The sequence below is a fragment of the Dendrobates tinctorius genome, unplaced genomic scaffold (genome assembly GCF_039654945.1).
Source record: "Dendrobates tinctorius isolate UK_male_01 unplaced genomic scaffold, ASM3965494v1 ptg000250l, whole genome shotgun sequence".
Lineage (NCBI taxonomy): Eukaryota > Metazoa > Chordata > Amphibia > Anura > Dendrobatidae > Dendrobates > Dendrobates tinctorius.
The window spans coordinates 10,454,467-10,475,739 of NW_027361917.1; the positions used below are offsets into that span (position 1 = coordinate 10,454,467).

At 41.8% G+C, this 21,273-nt stretch overlaps 1 protein-coding gene across 2 annotated transcripts in view; it reads right to left on the reverse strand.

Moving 5' to 3' along the window:
• Positions 1 to 21,273, reverse strand: part of ACSS1 (acyl-CoA synthetase short chain family member 1) — a 189,384-nt gene that overhangs the window by 122,397 nt on the left and 45,714 nt on the right. For both annotated transcript variants that reach the window (XM_073557471.1, XM_073557470.1), the window contains exons 3-4: positions 7,696 to 7,895; positions 1,772 to 1,947 (exon numbers count right to left, since the gene is read on the reverse strand). In XM_073557471.1, coding sequence (XP_073413572.1) covers positions 1,772 to 1,947; positions 7,696 to 7,895 — 376 coding nt within the window. The remainder of the gene's footprint in view (positions 1 to 1,771; positions 1,948 to 7,695; positions 7,896 to 21,273) is intronic.

The following is a 21,273-nucleotide window of genomic DNA, read 5'->3' on the forward strand; positions in this document are numbered from 1 at the left end:
CTGGAACATCATCAAAAGGAGTGTCTATGATGGCGGGTGGCAGTTCACATCTAAGCAACAGCTCTGGGAGGGTATTCTGTCCACATGCAGAACAATTGAAGCACAAACCATCCAAAAACTGACAAATTCAATGGACGAGAGAGTTCAGAAGCTTCTTTCGAACAAGGCGTCCTATGTGCAAATGTAACATCACCTAGAATAAAGTTTTGAATTGAAAACTGTTTGATTTCATTTTGTAATAAGCTGATAATGCTTATAATTTCACAATTGACCATTTTTTGTTCAAAATAGAAATAAAAAGTTTGAAAACTCTGCTGTGCATAATAATTTGGAACATGCATTTTGAGTGTTTCTTATTTTTAAAAATATACTGTTTTCATAGGCAGTTTGTTCAAAAACATTGCAATTATACTAGAATATTAGATGACTGGAAAATAACAATGACTGCAATTCATATAGGTAATTTAGAGAAAATATGAGGAAATATTTTTTGCATAATAATTTGGAACACAGTGTAGAGTTCAATATCAACACTTTCACCCACAAAGCGTTCCACCCTTCAGCACCACCCTACATTTCCTTCCTCATCTCAGTCTACCACTCTACCCGTGCCCTCTGTTCTGCTAATGACCTAAAATTAACATCATCAATAATATGAATCTTACATTCCAGTCTCCAGGACTTCCCACGAGCTGCACCAATTTTTGGAATGCATTACCCAGGACAATTCAATGAATCCCCAATACCCACAGCTTTAAGTGTGGCCTAAAAACTCATTTCTTTAGACTGGCCTATCGCCTCAACATACTTATCTAACAATCCCTGTTTTGTCCATACAAAATTTTCTTTAAAACCCTTGTATCATCTGTTCACACACCCTCTATGCACTTACTGGTCCTCTGTGTCTGTACACATATTGGTAGGTGACCGGTTCATTACGTGAACACCCTATTTATTACATTGATGGCTGGACCATACATTACAAACAATTGTTACCATCCATCTTTCGTGTCTCCCCTAATTCCTCATAGATTGTAAGCTTGGAGCAAGGCCCTCACTCCTCTTGGTATCTAATTTATGTGATTATTGTTATTCTGTAATGTCTATTGTCTGTACAAGTCCCCTCTAAAATGTAAAGTGCTGTGGAACATGTTGGCGCTATAGAAATGAAATTATTATTACTATTATTACTATTATTATTAATAAGAGGTCATCACTCATCACCATATTCAAGTACAAGGTTGCAGGTCCCACTCCAAGTTGATTTCTAAATATCAGTAAATTCTTCATAATACACCTGGTGTGGTCTAAACTGGTTGAAGATCAAATACTAGACTAAAGCTGACCATACACATGAGATTGAAACCTGCCAATTGGACTTCCAGCTGATCGCTAGCTCAATAGTTTCACCCACACATAAACACTTGGCTCAACAGAGCATTAATGTCTTTTTGACAGGAAGAGATGAGAAAGCCAGAACTGCCAGACTCCTTTGGCAGCAGCTTATTTCCTATGAAAGAAAAATACAATTCACCCAATCCTTCTACCGATATTCCCCAATATCACCTGTTGAAAGAGAGTCAGGAGACCCCTATGCACACCACATGACAACTTTCATCTAATGAGTATAATGGCCAATGGTCCTGTAAAGGCAGATTCTCATCTTATCCTATGTAGAACCATCTATAATACATATGATAAGACGTCTTCCATACAGAATATTTGCCATGTGCGCCACATTATGTAGTACAGGCACACGTGTAAGACGTACTTCTTCCAGAGGTATGTCAAGATTACCCATGTGGACTTTGTTGTCCGTCCTCTGAGCAACAAAGACATGTTTAATTGACGGACAGCTCTTGACAGCTTCATCCACGGTCTTCTTGAGCTCTGTCACTCGTCCACCCCGCACTCCTTGGTTGAAGGTGATGACAGCTTTGCAGTTAGCTATTAAAATAATGTAAAGATAATTCATGTATCCATTTATTGATTGGGAAAAAAATCACATTCTCGTAGACACAAGTGTACCTTATCTGACTGTACAGTTTATATACAATTTACGGTATAAATTTATAAAATATTAAGGATAATTTGGGGAAAATAACATTTTCAAAGGAAATATGCAGCTATTTAATGTTCCAGAAACAGATGTATTTCTTCCATCTTCTTCTCCACCTAAACCCTACGCCTCTGTCTATATAACATCAACCTCCCTAGACAGCAGGCCAGAGTTTTGAATTGATTTTGATCAATGCTTTCTCCCACATCTCTTGTGTTTGTCTGTTCCTCCTACTGACACTGTTGTAACACTAATTCAGGCCATAATCATTTCTAAACCTGAATACTATAAGTCAGGGGTGGGGAATCTTTTTTCGGCCAAGGGCCATTTGGATATTTATACCATCCTTCGGGGGCCGTTCAAACTCCGCCCACAAAGTACATCCTGACTCTCGCACTGGTTTCATGACTTAATCTTTCATTGCATGCCCTTCAATGTTCAGTAGTGAACACTGCGTGTGTGTGCTAACAGAGCAAGAATAAATTAATGAGCTTGTGGCAAACAAAATACAGCTCCCTGCCCAAGAATACGATCCCTGAGAATCTGCTCGGGGGGCCTGATAAAATGTCATCGAGGGCCGTAAATGGCCCTGGGGCCTGAGGTTCCCCAGCCCTGCTATAAGTCATTACAAGCAGGCATTCCACTAACCAGAGTGGCTGGTCTTTCTGCTTGTGGCTCATTCCCCCCAGTTACCAGTTTCTTGTACAATTCAAGTCTGGAGATTCTTAAAGGGCACCCGTCAGTAGGCTCAACCCTCCTATGCCATCTACATGGACAGGTATATCAAAGAAAGATGAATCAAATGATACTTTGATATCTGCAATCCAATGAATGGTTCCTAAGAAATCTATGTTTATCTTACATGTAAATTAGCTGAAAAGATGTCATGAAGCAGACTAGGGAAGATCCTATTCTGGAACAGAGATAGTTTCTGCTCATTTACATATTTGAAAAATGTGGATTTCTCAGCAACAATTCATCAGATTAGAGATATCAAGGTATCAATATATTCAGCTTCCTATGACCTGCGTGCCCATATAGATGGCTTAAGTAGGTTCATTCTACTGACAGATGCCCTTTAAGCCAGTTCATAGAAAAAGATAGCTGTGAGGATCTGCACCAAATTTAATAAATGTTGCAAAGTCAGAAAATCACTGAAATTTGAAAAAAATTTTCTGTTGAGTTCGGTTTTTGAGCCGATTTATACTAAAATTGGCATGCTGATTCCAAAAATGTAGTCAGTTTTTTTCTATCACGTCAAGTTTTTCCTCCTCAACTTACCTGCCATAGAAGCACAATTGCACTGATTTCTGTAATAAGACTTGTTATCTGAGTACAATTTGACTCATATAGAGCTACATGGCAACTTGTAAGAGTAGTCACAACTGAGACAGTGTGGTGAGAGGTGTGTACAGCTCCCAATACGTCATAATTATCAATATCTTTACACAAAAAATGTATCATAGTAGGAATAAATAGGATTTGTGATAGCTTTTCTCTTTACATTGGGCGCTTAGTTGTAATTTATATATCTTTTATGATTTTTTTCTTTGTTAGTTTTCAAAGCTTGTAACTTTCCATCTCAGTGTTTTATTTTCTTATGTACATATTTCCTTTGTTTCAGATCATGTCTGCTCCTTCTTCCTCTCGTCGTAAATGCCTAAACAACCCTGACTCCTTCTGCTATATTTGTGGTGTTTTCACCATTCCAGTTCAAAGGGCAAACATCAGTGCATTTGTCAAACAAGCATATTATGCATATTTTAAAGTAAAACTCGGTGATCAAGATAAGTCATGGGCCCCTCACATAGTGTGCAAGCAGTGTGTCGAGAGTTTACGGATGTGGACCAAAGGAACACGTGAAAAGTTGGCATTTGGTATCCCCATGGTGTGGAGAAAGCAAAAAAGTCATTCCAGAGACTGTTACTTCTGTTTAGTGAAAACATCAGGATTTAACAGGAAAAATAAAAGTAAAATAGAATATCCAAATCTACCGTCAGCTATCAGACCAATGCCTCATTCAGCTGAAATTCCAGTGCCAGTTTTCGAACAGCTACCATCTCTAGAAGTTCTGAGTGATGTTGACGAACACAGTGACAGCAATGATGCAGAATTTGAAAGTCACAAGGATTCAGTTCATAAGGGATTTGATCAGCACGAGTTAAATGATTTAGCACGTGAATTGGGCTTATCAAAAAAAGCTTCAGAATTACTAGCATCAAGGCTGAATGATAAACAGTTATTTGAACAAGGAGCGAAGGTATCATACTTTCGTACTAGAGAAAGTACATTTTTGCAGTACTTTCGGTGTGACAGCGGTTTTGTGTTTTGCCATAATATTCCTGGTTTACTACAAGAATTAGGGCTTTCAATGTACAATCCAAATGAATGGCGACTGTTTATTGATAGCTCAAAGCGGAGACTTAAGTGTGTCCTTCTACACAATGGCAATTTATTTGGTGCAGTCCCTATTGGGCATTCTGTCTCTCTTCGTGAAGAACATTTAGATGTAAAGAGAGTTATTGAGTTATTGAAATATGACACACACAATTGGATCATCTGTGTTGACCTTAAAATGGTTTGCTTCCTTCTTGGTCAGCAACGTGGGTACACAAAGTATCCCTGCTTTCTCTGTATGTGGGATAGCAGAGCTCGAGAAAAGCATTGGGTTGAGTCGAATTGGCCTCCAAGATCTGGTCTTAAACCTGGAGATCCTAACATTCTACATCAGCCACTTGTTGACAGGAAGAATATACTATTCCCACCTCTGCACATAAAACTAGGTCTCATAAAGCAATTTGTAAAAGCAATGCCAACTGACGGCGACTGTTTTAAGTACATCATGTTGTCACTTCCTGGACTGTCCATTGTAAAAATCAAGGCTGGTGTGTTTGATGGTCCACAAATTCGACAGCTCATCAAAGATGAACATTTCACCGGGACTATATCAGATCTTGAGAAGAATGCTTGGTTATCATTCAAAGACGTCGTCAAGAACTTTCTTGGAAATACACGTGCAAGTAATTACAAAGAAATTGTTCAGAAACTATTGGAGAGCTACAGAGCGCTTGGTTGCAACATGAGTATTAAACTACATTTTCTGCATTGCCATCTTGCCAACTTTCCGGAAAATCTTGGTGCTGTTAGCGATGAGCAAGGTGAACGATTTCACCAAGATTTGAAGGTTATGGAAGACCGTTACCAGGGTAGATGGGATGTACATATGATGGCTGACTATTCCTGGAGCATCAAACGTGATTGTCCTCAAGTTAAACACTCCAGAAAAAGCTATAAATGTACATTTTTACCTTAAATACTTGCATATATATATATATATATATCTCCTTTGTAAAAAAACATGATAGTGTTAAAAAACATATTTGTCATGCCTATTTCTTATATATTTCATTTTTTGCTCATATTTGTACTATTTAAAAAAAAAAAACTTTTTAGGTACAGTAGTTTACATATTTTTGAGAAGACAAAAATCCTATAGTTCAAAAACTTGACGTGATAGAGAAAAACTGAGATCATTTCTGGATTCAGCATCCAAAAATTAATTAAGAACAGTTGTCTGACCTAACTCCTAAAAAATTGCGCTCCCCAGTTAAATAGATTTTATGCCTGCTAAGAGTTGATGTAGATTTGCGCAACATTTGCATTACTTTCTGGCTTTCTTACTAATAAGTCAATCTGAAATATGATAACCACGACCCCTTGTTGAAAATGTGCATCATGATTTTTGTCTGATTATAGTTCAGCTTACTCTGCAAAACTGGAGTAAACTGATTAGTAAATGAGGGCCTATCTACCTATTGTCACTCTCCTCCCATTCTATTCAGATTGTAAGCTCTTGTGTACAAGGACCTCTCTATTTTGTTTCATTGATCATCACTCCCCTAATTATAAAGCTTGATAGAATATATTTGTGATAGATAGATAGATAGATAGATAGATAGATAGATAGATAGATGAGGTTAATGATTTATACAGTATGCCTTAGAAAGTTTAGGGTTACTTCATGGAATGATTGTGCCCTGATATTTATACTTGGAGCCCGGTCAGCATAAGAGGTGCACAGTAGCTGGGACCGTCTCGTTGACTTGAATTACTCTGCATGGCCTGATATGATGATGGAACACATTCATGAACCTAAATAGAATCATGACTAATCATCGACCAGGAACTTGAGAAGCAGTGAACGATAGCACAGGCGAGTGTTCCTCTGTCGTATTGACAGGACAGAATCTATAAATCATATTCATTTATTCATATTCATTCCACATTTGCCTCTGGAGCACAACTTGGTCACATTTCTCTGTGTTGGGACTTCATCATTGCAGTAGAAGTAGAGACTATCAGAATATTGTGTAGTGGAAACTGCAGGGAATTTTTATTTGCCAGACAATTCCTTTTGAAAGCAAGTGAATTCTATGAAGTCGTGGGGATAAGAACCTGCTAGACACATCTGGTGCTGGTTATTAGAAAGACAGAAGAACTGGATGGTGGAACAAGTGGGTTTTTACCAGTTCACTAATCTAGTTGTTCCAATCACAACCGTAGACCAGGGTTTCTATAGTCACTGTGTGACACTACGCCTTATGACACTGTTTGGTTCTGCTTATCTTGGCACTGCAAAGCGTTTTATAATCGGGCAATAAAGGTAACATGGCAATTCACTATAAACATGAACAGCTTAACTTTTGGACATGTGGCCTTTAGTTTTAAGAGCTTTATAGGGCAAATACATGGTATTGACCATTATATACACAAATTATTCATTTGAGGTTCCTAATAATAGATAGGGTATTTGCAAAATGTAGGGAGGTGCCTGTACAACATCTGTGTTTAGTTAGTCAAAATACAACCTGCTAATCCGTTGTCAAGCCCCTGTCACTGAACCAGAATCCTGAACCTAAACCGACCTATAGATACCTGAACCAGAATCCTGAACCTGAAACAACCTGTCAGTACCCGAACCAGAATCCTGAACCACCGTCGGTACCTGAACCAAAAAACGTTCTCTCTGTACCTGAACCTGAAATCGTCCTGTCTGTACCTGTCTGTACCTGAACCTGACTCCGTCCTGTCTCTACCTGGACCTGGAAATGTCCTGTCTGTTCCTGAACCTTAAAACGTTCAGTCTGTACCTAAATCCGTCCTGTCTGTGCTTGAACCTGAATCCGTCCAGTCTGTACCTGAAATCCTGAACCTGAATCCATCCTGTCTAAATCTGAACCATCATCTGAATATTACCCGTCCTGTCAAGCGTTCCTGCCTTGGGCTCCGAGTCCGTACCTGAGTTCCTGACCCTTGGGGTCAGCTGCTGTAGTGTCGGGGACTGCCCTGGAGTAGCACCTGACGGCTACCTGCAGTGCAAGCCTAACCCACCATCAGGGGCTCTAGTCAAAACCAGGTAGCTGCCCAGCCATTGATCCCACAGGCTAAGCCCAGCCCGTGGCGCAGTGGGTCCACGATACACCAACGTAACAGGCAAACCCTATCCCAATGAACTCTTGCTAATCAACTAAAAATTACAATTTAGGGAATCCCACCAAGAAGTCCTAATGTGGTTATGCTCCAAGTTTATAAAGCATTTTGGAATAATGTGTTAGTAAAATACCACTAGTACTTACCATCATTAATTCGCCCAGCCAAAGACTCAGCACTGAAACCAGCAAAGACAACAGTATGAACAGCTCCAATCCTTGCACAAGCCAACATGGAAGCCACAGCCAGAGGTGAAACCGGCATGTAGATGGCCACTCTGTCACCTTTTTTAATCCCATACTTTTTTAATGTGTTGGCAATTCGACATGTGGTGTCAAGAAGCTCCCTGCAGAGGAATAGAGACAAATTAATTTAATCATAAAAATACCTGAAATTGAAATAGTATTTTACAAAGTATGAGACCTTTGTAAGCTCTCACCCAGTAAATGAGATCTCATACTTTGTACTGACTGACTAGGGGTAATACATTGAATCACAGTGTCTGCAAATTGAGAATCTGATTTGGCTTTCATCTTAAGTCATATTGCAAGGCTCGTTAAAGGGTTGATAATGACGTTTAGGATTGCTCCTTCCAATAGATGACACTATACTTCAAGTTCTCTTCCTCTCTGAAGAGACAATATGCATATTTAATTTCCCAGCAGAGCATGCAAAGCCTTTAAGTCTCCTCGAGCTGGCGTGCCAGACCTGGCAAGTCACTCTCCACAAGCAGAAACCTTACCACTTAGATCCCAGTCTTAGCCTCTCACCCAACCAAATCAGATCTCATACTTTGTACTGATGTGGGTCAATACCCCGAAACACCGTGTCTGCAAATTGACATACTGATTTGGATTTTATCCTAAGTCATAATGCAAGGCTCGTTAAAGAGTCAGTAATGACTTGTAGGATTGCTACTTCCAGTAGCTGGTATTTCCTGATGAAGGGGGCATGAGACCCCCGAAACGTGTAGAATAAACCACTGTGAATCTTTGACATTGACCACCTGGAATACTTTCTTGCGGCAGCGCGGAATATAACTACAAATTCCCCTGAATACGTGATTACTTCCAATAGCTGGCACTAGAGTTCAAGTCCTTTTCATCTTTGAATTGACAGTTTGCATATTTAATTTCCCAGCGGAGCATGAAAGTTGTTTAAGTCTCCTCATACTCATGTGCCAGACCTGGCATATCACTCTCCACAAGGAGAAACCTTACCCCTTAGATTGCTGTGCAGTAGAAATGCTAAAGAACCCTTTGATCTTGTGATTGCTGAGGTCCCAGAACTTGAACCCCTCTAATGATGTATGATGATGTATGTTCAAGATGCTTGATAACATTATCAGAGGAGTATAGCCCTTTAAACAGGTATTTGATTAAGCATAAATTATCACCTAAATCATGTTTGGGCGATGATTGTCAAATTGGGACCCCCACCATTCACCAGAAGACATGGAATGAAGTGTTCGGCACTCACGAGGATAGCCATGCACTACACTTGGCCGTAATCATCTATTGTTTTTTCTGGCAATCACTGCAGCATCAGGGGTCAAGTATGACTGGCCTCTTGAAACACATTATAACCTTCTCTTGGCCATGGTCTTGCAATGATGGGTTTAATTTGTTTGACTGGATAAATTATCATTGTTGCAGACTGGAATAAACCTTCAGGCTTGGTTCACAGTCTTCATATGGACCACAATATCCAAACTGATAGCAGGTCTGTCTCCTGACCCGAACTTATAGTCTCACAGACATACATAAAGCTGTGAATTCTGGTTGGGAGACCCGCTGCCATATCTGGCATTGCAGTCTGTTTACATACAGGGATATATGCCTGTGTGAATCCAGCCTTAAAGTAGCAGGATATAATCAACCTGAGTTCTGCCTTATCTCAGTAATTACCTATTTGCTCTCTTGGTCATACTGACTTAGGGTCCCATTTCACTTAGCGATGCACCAGCGATCCTGAAAATGATACGATCTGGTAGGGATCGCTGGTGCATCGCTAAATGATCGCTAGTAAGCTGCCAAACAGGCAGATCTCTTCAACAACGCAGCAATGATCCAGTGATCAAACACAGTGATGCATGCTGGCCAGCGGGACACCGACGACGAAAAAATGGCCCAGGACATTAATGCACGATCAGTGATATCCAGCAGGGGGGCCGGTCGCTGCTGCGTGTCACATGTAGCGAGATCGCTGTTGCGTCACAATATCGGTGACTCGCTAGCGATCTTGCTATGTGAGATGGGGCCTTTAGGACCCTTTCATAGTAACACACATTGCTGCTTACTAACCTTGCAAACATGAGTAGCCATTGATCGACAGACCAATTGACTTACCACATTGTTTAGGCTAAGGCCACACAGTGACTCTGGTAAGGCAACAGCTGTCGAGGCCAAAGTTTGCTCTGTGCCACTGCTACACCGCAGCGCAATACAAATGATAAGGGTCGCATTGTAATCCTGAGGAGACTGCAACAAGCAAGTCACAAAAAATTGAACGAACTTGGACTTGGACCCTCGGGGTCGCAATCTGACCCCATTCTCTTGTATTGTGCTGTGATGTAGCATCGAGCCTTAGGCAGACACACAAATTATCAGTTATCAGCAGCACATCATACCAACAATAAGAAAATGTATAGAGATGAACAATGGTAGTAATGATTATTTGTCCCCATACAGTTTGCACAGTGCCGATGATTGCTCTGATGTAAATGTAGATAAACAAACGCCCATCGATTTGTTAAATCATTGATCAATGTTTGTTTCAGGCAGAAAATCTTGGCACGTAAAAGTACCCTTACTACAAGGTGGGTATGCTCATGGCATAATAATACTACCACTGATGTGACACCTGTAACTAATTGTACCTTTCTCATTATCGTAACAAGTTATTGATATAGGAATGTCTGGTATTTTCGAGTCTATGACTACAAGTAACACATACACTGTCCAAACATTGCAATGACAAGTCAGATTAATGATAAGAAGGCTCCATATAATGGCTCCACCTGTGCGCACAGTGTCAGTAATGTTGCTTTATCTCTGTGTGCACAGTGTCTGTAATGTTGCTCTACCTGTGCGCACAGTGTTCGTAATGTTGCTCTACCTGTGCGCAGTGTCCGTAATGTTGCTCTACCTGTGCACACAGTGTCCGTAATGTTGTGCAATTAACAGGCAGCACAATATAATTCAACACTAAATAACGAAAAAAATCTTGTTGTTACCCTTGAAGGTTAGAATATTAAAATCCAGACCTTATCTAGAAGAACTGTGCACAAAGTCGGCCCCTCTGCTGTTCTAGAGTCCCCCCTAATATAATAGCTGTCTGATATTTAATTCCCCTGTAGACCTGAAGGCTCCGAGTATACAAGATCAGATGTTACAAAGCCAAATTGTCATGTGTCCTGATGTACACTCACTGGCCACTTTATTAGGTACACCTGTCCAACTGTGTGTTAAGACTTAATTTCTAATCAGCCAATCACATGGCGGCAACTCAGTGCATTTAAGCATGTAGACATGGTCAAGACAATCTCCTGCAGTTCAAACCGAGCATCAGTATGGGGAAGAAAGGTGATTTGAGTGCCTTTGAACGTGGCATGATTGTTGGTGCCAGAAGGGCTGGTCTGAGTATTTCAGAAACTGCTGATCTACTGGGATTTTCACGCACAACCATCTCTAGGGTTTACAGAGAATGGTCCGAAAAAGAAAAAAAATCCAGTGAGCGGCAGTTCTGTGGCCGGAAATGCCTTGTTAATGCCAGAGGTCAGAGGAGAATGGGCATACTGGTTCGAGCTGATAGAAAGGCAACAGTGACTCAAATTGCCACCCGTTACAACCAAGGTAGGCAGAAGAGCATCTCTGAACGCACAGTGCGTCGAACTTTGAGGCAGATGGGCTACAGCAGCAGAAGACCACACTGGGTACCACTCCTCTCAGCTAAGAACAGGAAACTGAGGCTACAATTTGCACAAGCTCATCGAAATTGGACAGTAGAAGATTGGAAAAACGTTGCCTGGTCTGATGAGTCTCGATTTCTGCTGCGACATTCGGATGGTAGGGTCAGAATTTGGCGTAAACAACATGAAAGCATGGATCCATCCAGCCTTGTATCAACGGTTCAGGCTGGTGGTGGTGGTGTCATGGTGTGGGGAATTTTTTCTTGGCACTCTTTGGGCCCCTTGGTACCAATTGAGCATCGTTGCAACGCAACAGCCTACCTGAGTATTGTTGCTGACCATGTCCATCCCTTTATGACCACAATGTACCCAACATCTGATGGCTACTTTCAGCAGGATAATGCGCCATGTCATAAAGCTCGAATCATCTCAGATTGGTTTCTTGAACATGACAATGAGTTCACTGTACTCAAATGGCCTCCTCAGTCACCAGATCTCAATCCAATAGAGCATCTTTGGGATGTGGTGGAACGGGAGATTCGCATCAGGGATGTGCAGCCGACAAATCTGCGCCAACTGTGTGATGCCATCATGTCAATATGGTCCAAAATCTCTGAGGAATGCTTCCAGCACCTTGTTGAATCTCTGCCACGAAGAATTGAGGCAGTTCTGAAGGCAAAAGGGGGTCCAACCCGTTACTAGCATGGTGTACCTAATAAAGTGGCCAGTGAGTGTATATCTGACGTACAGTAACAAGGAACGCTGTGAGAATGTACTTGTGTACAATGCCTGCCTCCATTTTCAGGACGACTCTTTTTAAAGTATTGGTTTTGATATTTTTATCTATGTTTTTTTAATTTTCAAGAGATTTTCCACTGCTTATAATGACTGTCAAGTTCCTCCACTTATTTGCCTTAGGGCTTGTGACTACGACTGTATTATTGGCCCCAGTGCGATCTGCCAAAGCATCGGATCGCACCAGGACCAGTGTTATTCTATGGAGTCATGCACATCTACCACATTACCAATTCTTGCCTCGCACAGAGGCGGTACAGAGGAAAAAATGCTGCATGCCCGAGTTTGATCTGAGATTCGGATCACACTCGGCCATGCATGTCAATGAGTCCGTGGAAATCATCAGACTGCATTCGGATGACATCAGATCACTGCCCATTTATAGTTATATTAGCTCTTGTGAACTCCTGTGTTTCCAGTGTTTTTTCTGATTCAGATGTCGGCCCATTTATTGACCATTCTCCTGTCTGTCTATTTTATCCTTATTCGTTCCTCCTGTTTCAGATCCGGCTACCTGACCATTCTTACTGCCCGCCTGCACCACTAGCCAGTGGCTACTCTGAGGACTTCACCCAGGGTCCCTGTAGACCTGAGCCTGAGGAAGGCTGGGTACAGCCGAAACACGTAGTGTTTTTAATCATTTTTTATTTTTGTGAATTCCAGTGAATGATTAATTTTTGCCTTTGTGAGTGCCGGTTACCTGGATTTTCTTTATCTGCCATTTTTCCCAAATAAGTAATGAAACCAAATCAGTGACGTAACCAGCCACCAGCTTTCCTTTGCTCTCATTTATAAATGCAGCATTGTTCTTATGAATGGATGCCGTAACGAGAGGACACAGGCCAGTAATGAATACTGTGGTCGCTCCTGATGACAAGCCTCATATGTCACATAGTTACTGGGACACATACCTGTCATCTGAAGGGCGGCCTGTCTCCTACTGTATTCATGAATACCTAGTACTGTACTGGAACGCTCTTGCTCCATGCAAACGTTTCTAGAAACGGACCTTCTATTCTCGGCTGATGACTACCTGCATACACAAGATTACAGAATCGCTGTACATACCGCTCACAGAAGTGCAGCCCGGCTATTATGGCTCTGACTGATTTCAGGATGGTGAATGTCACTTATTATCACAGTGCATTGTGAGTGCTGATTGTACGTGTGACACATAACATTATCTTGACTTTCTTTTAGGCCACAGGAAAACAAACAGAAATGAATCCTGAATTCTATTTGTATTTGGTTCACAGTAACAACCCGCGATGACATTTCCAGCTCACTGATAACTGTCCATTCATTTCTATGTTATCAGGTACCGTAATATTTGACTAAAGTCTCATACATTAGTTCTGTTTCCCCTTCATAGGCTCCAAAATCATCACAAATCACCCAGCTGATGCCACCAACTGCGCTGTTATCCTTCATCCTTCATAGAGCTGTGGGGCTTTTCATGCATATAAAGTTGATCAATAGTGGAACAATCAGAGGAAAAGTCTAAGGTCACGTTCACACGTTCAGTATTTGGTCAGTATTTTACCACAGTATTTGTAACCCAAAACCAGGAGTGGAACAATCAGAGGAAAATTATAATAGAAACACGTCACCACTTCTGTATTTATCACCCACTCCTAGTTTCGGCTTACAAATACTGAGGTAAAATACTGACCAAATATTGAATGTGTGAACAAGGCCTAGAAAGAGATAACCTGAGCCCTTGGCCAGGAACCAAAAGTTTTTGTATGCTATAACCATGAGTGTCTCCAAAACACAGAACAGGTGACAATCTTTCAATTATACTTTATTTTTCTCTGTAAGTTCCCCTCCTGGTTTTTGGTATAAAAACACTGCTGCAAAACACCGACGAAATACTGATATGTGAATGAGGCCTAACATCCTTTTCTGACTACAAACAACTAAACCAAGACCTGTATGCTTATTTCCAGCTGGCCATGACATAATGATGATTTTTTTTTTTAATTGAATGAATGGTAATGACTAGGGTTGAGCGAAACGGGTCGGTCAAATTGATAAGTCTCCGACCATAGCGTGAGGTCGGCCATGAGGTCGTCGACTCGCGCCAGAGTCGCGTTTCCCATGATGCTTCCAGTGCCTTTTCTCATCCAATCATCAAGGACGCACACTGTGGGCAACGCGATGACATCTGCAGCGGCCACCACCATCTTAGGCCTCTTTCACACTTCAGTTTTTTTCCAATCAGTCACAATCCGCCAGGTTTTGAAAAAAACGGATCCGCAATTTTCTTTTGAGGATCCGTTTTTTTCCCCATTGACTTCCATTAATGGCGGATTGTGACGGATTGCCGTCCGTTGCATCGTTTTTTTTTGCGGATCCGCCAAAAGTTGCTGCCCGTCACCATCCTCTAAGATTTCAAAACGGAGCTTGCAACGTTTTTTTCTCTGGCGGATCCTCAAGAGACTGATTTAACCCGACATTCTTTCTGGGTGCCGGACAAAAAAATCTCTCTCTCTCTCTCTCCTGCAATTCCTATAAAATTCTTCATTTGTCGGATCCGTCAAAAAAACGGACGGGAGGCATCCGTTGTCATCAGTACTAAAACGGATCCGCCATCAGTCCTTTTGGCGGATTTTGACTGATGCAAAAAACTGAAGTGTGAAAGAGGCCTTAGAGAATGGCATTCGTGTGATTGGCTTGCTTTGTGTGGCGTCACAGTGACTATAAAAGCCCTGACTGCCGACCGCCATTTTACTTCTGCCGATCTTAGCATAGGGAGAGGTTGCTGCTGCTGATTCTCAATAGGGAGAGCGTTAGGCAACAAAGAGAAAAAAAACTGTGCTTCTTCTGATAGCAATTTCAACTGTACAGTTAGTGTGCAGTGACAGGGGAGGATTTTTGTGTGTGCAGCAGCTCTGGTGGTTATTAGGCTGCCTTATAAGGCTACCTGAATGCTACATTGCTGTGTGCACACTGCTGTGCAGACTGCTTTTTTAAAGCAAAAAAAACTTTTATTCTGATTTTCTGCACAGTTACAGAGCGTTCATTCTTTCACACACCGTATAGAGGTGTACGCTCCTCACACACTACTGTGTACCGGCTGGTATCACGGACATATAAATGCTATCTGTGTGTGACTCCGTAAAAAAATAAACAGAGATTTTAAATAGAGGGAGATTTAAAATTTTCCATACATACATCGTATAGAGCTGTCCGCTTCTCAAACAGTATCGTATATCTGGTGTTTGTCTTACGGTCAAATCTATACAGAGACAGCGTGTGTGTGACTCCGTAAAAAAATAGACGGGGATTTAAAAATTTCCATACATACATCATATAGAGCTGTATGCTCCTCACACACTACCGTGTACCGGCTGGTATCACAGACAAATACATGCTATCTGTGTGTGACTCCGTAAAAAAATAGACAGAGATTTAAAATTTTCCATACATACACCATATAGAGCTTTCCGCTTGTCAAACAGTATTGTATATCTGCTGTTTGATTACGGTCAAATCTATACAGAGACAGCGTGTGTGTGTGACTCCGTAAAAAAATAGATGGAGATATGGAGATTTAAAATTTTCCATACATACACCATATACAGCTGTCCACTTGTCAAACAGTATTGTATATCTGCTGTTTGGATTACGGTCCAATCTATACAGAGACAGCGTGTGTGTGTGTGAGTGCGTAAATACATAGATGGACATTTTCATATTTCCATACACTGTATAGAGCTGTCCACTTCTCTAAAAGTATCGTATATCTGCTGTTGACTCCAACAAAAAATAGATGGAGATTTAAAATTTTCCATACATCGTATAGAGCTGTCCGCTTCTCAAACAGTATCGTATATCTGGTGTTTGTCTTACGGTCAAATCTATACAGAGACAGCGTGTGTGTGTGACTCTGTAAAAAAATAGACGGAGATTTAAAAATTTCCATACATACACCGTATAGAGCTGTACGCTCCTCACACACTACCATGTACCGGCTGGTATCACGGACAAACACATGCTATCTGTGTTTGACTCCGTAAAAAAAACAGACGGAGATTTAAAATTTTCCTTACATACACCATATACAGCTGTCCGCTTGTCAAACAGTATTGTATATCTGCTGTTTGGATTACGGTCCAATCTATACAGAGACAGCACGTGTGTGTGTGAGTGCGTAAATACATAGACGGACATTTCCATTTTTTCATACACCGTAAAGAGCTGTCTGCTTCTCTAACAGTATCGTATATCTGCTGTTGACTCCATCAAAAAATAGACAGAGATTTAAAATTTTCCATACATACATCGTATAGAGCTGTCCGTTTCTCAAACATTATAGTATATCTGGCATTTGTCTTACGGTCAAATCTATACAGAGACAGCATGTGTGTGTGACTCTGTAAAAAAAAATAGATGGAGATTTAAAATTTTCCATACATACACCGTATAGAGCTGTACGCTCCTCACACACTACCGTGTACCGGCTGGTATCACGGACAAATACATGCTATCTGGGTGTGACGCCGTTAAAAAATAGACGGAGATTTTCATTTTTCCATACATACACCATATAGAGCTGTCCGCTTCTGATACAGTACCGTATATCTGCTGGTTGGATTACAGTCAAATACATATTGGGAGAGCATCTGTGACTAAGGAAATATATAAGGAGATTTAAATTTTTACCTACACCTTATACAGCTGTACGCTCCTCATACAGTACCATATATCTGCTGGTATTTTTGTTACATTTTCACAAACATGAGGAAGTATGGTGGAAGAGGCCACAAACGTGGGCGGGGGGGCAGCTGGTACTGATGGTGGTGGTGATGCATCTGCTGGTAATGCAAAAAGCACAAAAGCAGCTAAGGCAGGAGGTGTTGAGCCTGCATCATCGTTTGGCACAAGAAGGCCTGTAAGGTTCCCTTTTCTGGGAGTAGGAAAACCGATTTTAAAGCCGGAGCATCAGGAACAGGTTTTGGCTTACTTTGCCGAAACAGCCACCAGCTCTATTGCCTCCTCTTCTGAACTTTCAAAACCTGCAAGCACTGAGTCGTCAGTGCAGGGTTCTGGTCATCAAAAACACTTTTCCTTGTGTCCTTCACCCCCACCAAAAGTGAAGGATGCGGAAGCCCACACTTCAGATTACTCCATGGAGCTCTTTTCACATACCATGCCTGGGTTATCCAGTCAAATCCTGAATTTCCCAGTCCAAGATGAATCTGACATGGTGTGCACTGATGCACAGCCACTGCTAGATGATTCTGCTGGTACATTGACCCACAGCACTACATTGCCCTCGCAGTCTACTGAGCCAGAATCTGACCCTGGTGAAACTCAGGTGCCCCTTCCCGCATACTACACCACCTTACACGGTGACACAGAGGAAGGTGCAGATGAAATTGAAGAGGAGGTGATGGATGACCCAGTTGATGACCCGGATTGGCATCCATTGGGGGAAGAGGGTGCCGCTGGCAATAGCTCAGATGAGGAGAAGGGTGCCGCTGGCAATTACTCAGATGAGGAGAAGGATCCGCAGCAGGCATCGACATCGCAGCAGCAGTTACCTGGCAGGCCCGTAGCTGTCCAAAAACGTGGAACAAAAACCAAAAGCGGTGCAGGACAGCTTGGCCACACGGTCAAATTAGCACAGCCTGCAAGCCCTGAAAATTTATACCATAGTAGGAAGAGTGCAGTGTGGCACTTCTTTGTCCAAAATCCTACTGATGAGGCAAAGGTTATCTGTAAGAAGTGTGGAAGGACCTTTAGCCGAGGGAAAAATCTCAGAAATTTGAATACCAGTTGCATGCTAAGACATTTAACCACCATGCACTTGCAAGCGTGGACGGACAACAAAACCTCAGGTACCACATGTGCACCTGCTCCGACTGAAGGTAGCCAGCAACGCTCCATCGGTTTCCCCACTGTAAGATCACCGCCACCGGTAAGCACACCACCAGCAATAAATGTTGAGGTGTCGTCGCAAGGCCAAAACAGTCAGGGAATCACAATGGTTTTGCAATGAAACACTGAATCTAGGCCATCACCACCAACACATCACTATCACCAACCCCCTCTCAGTCTGTCCGGTCCACCGCTCGTTCCCCCATATGCAGCTCTCAAGTCCAGCTCACCCTAGCAGACACTCTGAGTAGGACAAGAAAGTACTCATCCTCTCATCCGCGTACACTGGCTTTGAACGCCTACATTGCCAACTGATCTCATTAGAGATGATGCCCGTCCATTTAGTTGAAAGCGAAGCTTTCCGAGAGCTCTTGGCCTACGCTGTCCCACGCAATGACCTACCCAGTCGTCACTTCTTATCTCAAAAAGCCATCCCTGCCCTCCACCTGCATGTGAAAGACCGCATTGTCCATGCACTCAAACAATCAGTGAGTGGAAAAGTGCACCTCACAACAGATGCATTCTAAATGGGGCAGATCAGACACTGGAGCAGCATCTATGGGGCCCATTATACACTGGAGCATTAGAAATGGGGCCCATTATATATGGAGCATTATTTGGGCCCATAACACAATGGAGCATCATCCATGGAGACCATCATATACTGTAGCATTATGTGGAGCTCATCATATACTGTATGGAACATTATATGGGACCAATTATTCTGTATGGAGAAATATATGCGGCTCATTATTCTGTATGGTTCACCATGTGGTGGCCATAATACTGTATGGAGTAATATACTGTCTATTTTTTGAGCTATTGTAGAATTTAAAATAGATATATCAGTCATGTCATGTAAGAAGAAGTATTTTTCATTGTACTACACCTATATTTCTGTGCCGCATCGGAGCATCATGAATTGTGGTATGTGTTAAAGGGGTGCACTGACACTCTTTGGCCCGGGGCACACGAAAACCTGGAGCCAGCCATACCCCCCCACAACTTTAGCCAAATAACCCCCAGTTTTCAATGCGTAACTATTATTATAAAGTAAAGTAAGGTTGACAAGCTTAAGTAATAAGAATTGATGTTGTTGGCATTGAAATGGGCACTGTAGGTGTGTTTACTGTCCTCCACTTCCTGCCGACTTTGCTTCCTCATTGACTTGCATTGGATTTTGTGTTTCAGTCGGACCCCCGACTTTTCACTATAGTTGGCCGATTTCGTTCGACTCGACTTTTGAGAAAGTCGGGTTTCATGAAACCCGACTCGACCCTAAAAAAGGTAAAGTCACTCATCTCTATTAATGACAATATGCGATTCCATCATTTAATTTAAATCCTGCAAAGAATTTGAAAAATCTATTAAGTTGAACAATAAAATGACCACAGATCTTAGCTCATAATTGTGAAATGATGAAATGTACTTGGCAAACAGATGAATGATTTGGATGTACTAAGTATATGTTATTGGGTATGTTACTTATTGTTTGTACTGTACATCATGTGTTGCTCATAAAACATCACCTTGCTACATTTAAAACACAGAGAAACTTTCCTCCTTCTACATAAGTATGCAAGATTACATGATGGGCAGAGCAAGGTGTCGTGAAGGAAGCCGTCAAATAATGTCACGCAGGTGATAGAAAGCTGAGCTCCCTTATGTTCTTGTGAGTAAAATTATTAAAGTTTAAAGACAATGTATTGTTCCATAGAGTTTGGTGATGGCATGAACTTCTTGGCAATTCACCTACATCACATTGAATAAACCCCAGGTCAGTAAGGATCATCACATGGCCCTACCATCAAGGGGTCTATGAGATTAGAAAAATATGCATCTGGTACTGCAACTCAGGTTTGGGCTTCATGTGCCCAACTGAGCCGATGAGAATTGTTCTGCAGATATGGCATCTGATAACGCATGCCACATTTTTTTTCTTTATGGGATTAGTACAAACTCTGAAAGAAAATCCATATGGGCCCAATTCACTTAGGCCCCTTTCACACGTCCGTGTCTCCGGGACGTGGGGTGACAGTTTTCACACATACCAGAGACACGTACACACACACGTCACACATGTCAGTGTGTTTCCATGGACCGTGTCTCCGTGGGCAAAACACGCTGACATGTCCATTTTTTGCCATCATCACGGACGGTAAAACGTCCCGCACACATGCACATGGAGAACAAACTTTGATGTCCTCTATGTGACACGGCGGCCACTGGGGAAGAAGCGCTACATTAAGCGCTGTTCCCCTGCGGCTGGTGCTGAAGCCACCTGTCATCATTCTCCCTTGCTCTGCCAGCGAGCAGAGGAGAATGATGAGCGTTATAGTTAAGTCCGAACGACAGCAGGTGGTGGGACTGTTACCCCCATAATCCGACATCTGCTGCCGCTAATAATAGTGACAGTAAGTGCAAATGATCGAGGTATTCCACAGCCCCCATCTGCTGTTGTTCTGACTTCAATATAACACTCATCATTCTCCTCTGCTCGCCAGTAGAGCAGGGGAGAATGATGACAGCCGGCTTCAGCACCTGCCGCCGGGGAACAGCACTACAGTCCATGGCTGTCCATGTGGTAGTGATGCGGCACATGGGTGGCACACGGTTGCCACACGTAGTAAACACACGGTCACGGATATCTCCGGTACCAATTTTTCCGGTATTGGAAATATACAGACGTGTGAAAGAGGGTGTGCGCACACAATGTCTTTTTCAGTTGGATTCCACTACGGAACGCAAATAAGCATTTCCATGCAGAAGGCGACTTGTTCTGCATATATTCAGGCTTTTAAATGTCTTTTAATCACTTCAGATTTCTAAAATTGACCTTAATGCCCAGGTGACTTTTGGAGTGTTTTGCTACAGCTTTTGTTTTTTAAAAAAGCTAGCGGTTTCTCCATTAGTCAATGGAATGAAAAAACAACTGGAAAAAGACAGTAAAAAAAATTATTAATTTATTAACCTTATTAATTTTTTTTCAGAACCAGACACAGTCCATATACAGCACTTGCACTGTTTTTTGAAGAAAGCAGCCATGTTTTTAGTCTCCTACATACTTTTTAATAGTTTCAAGGGAAGTTCATAATGCCAATGGATTACAGCTATATAAGAACTTTTTAGTAAG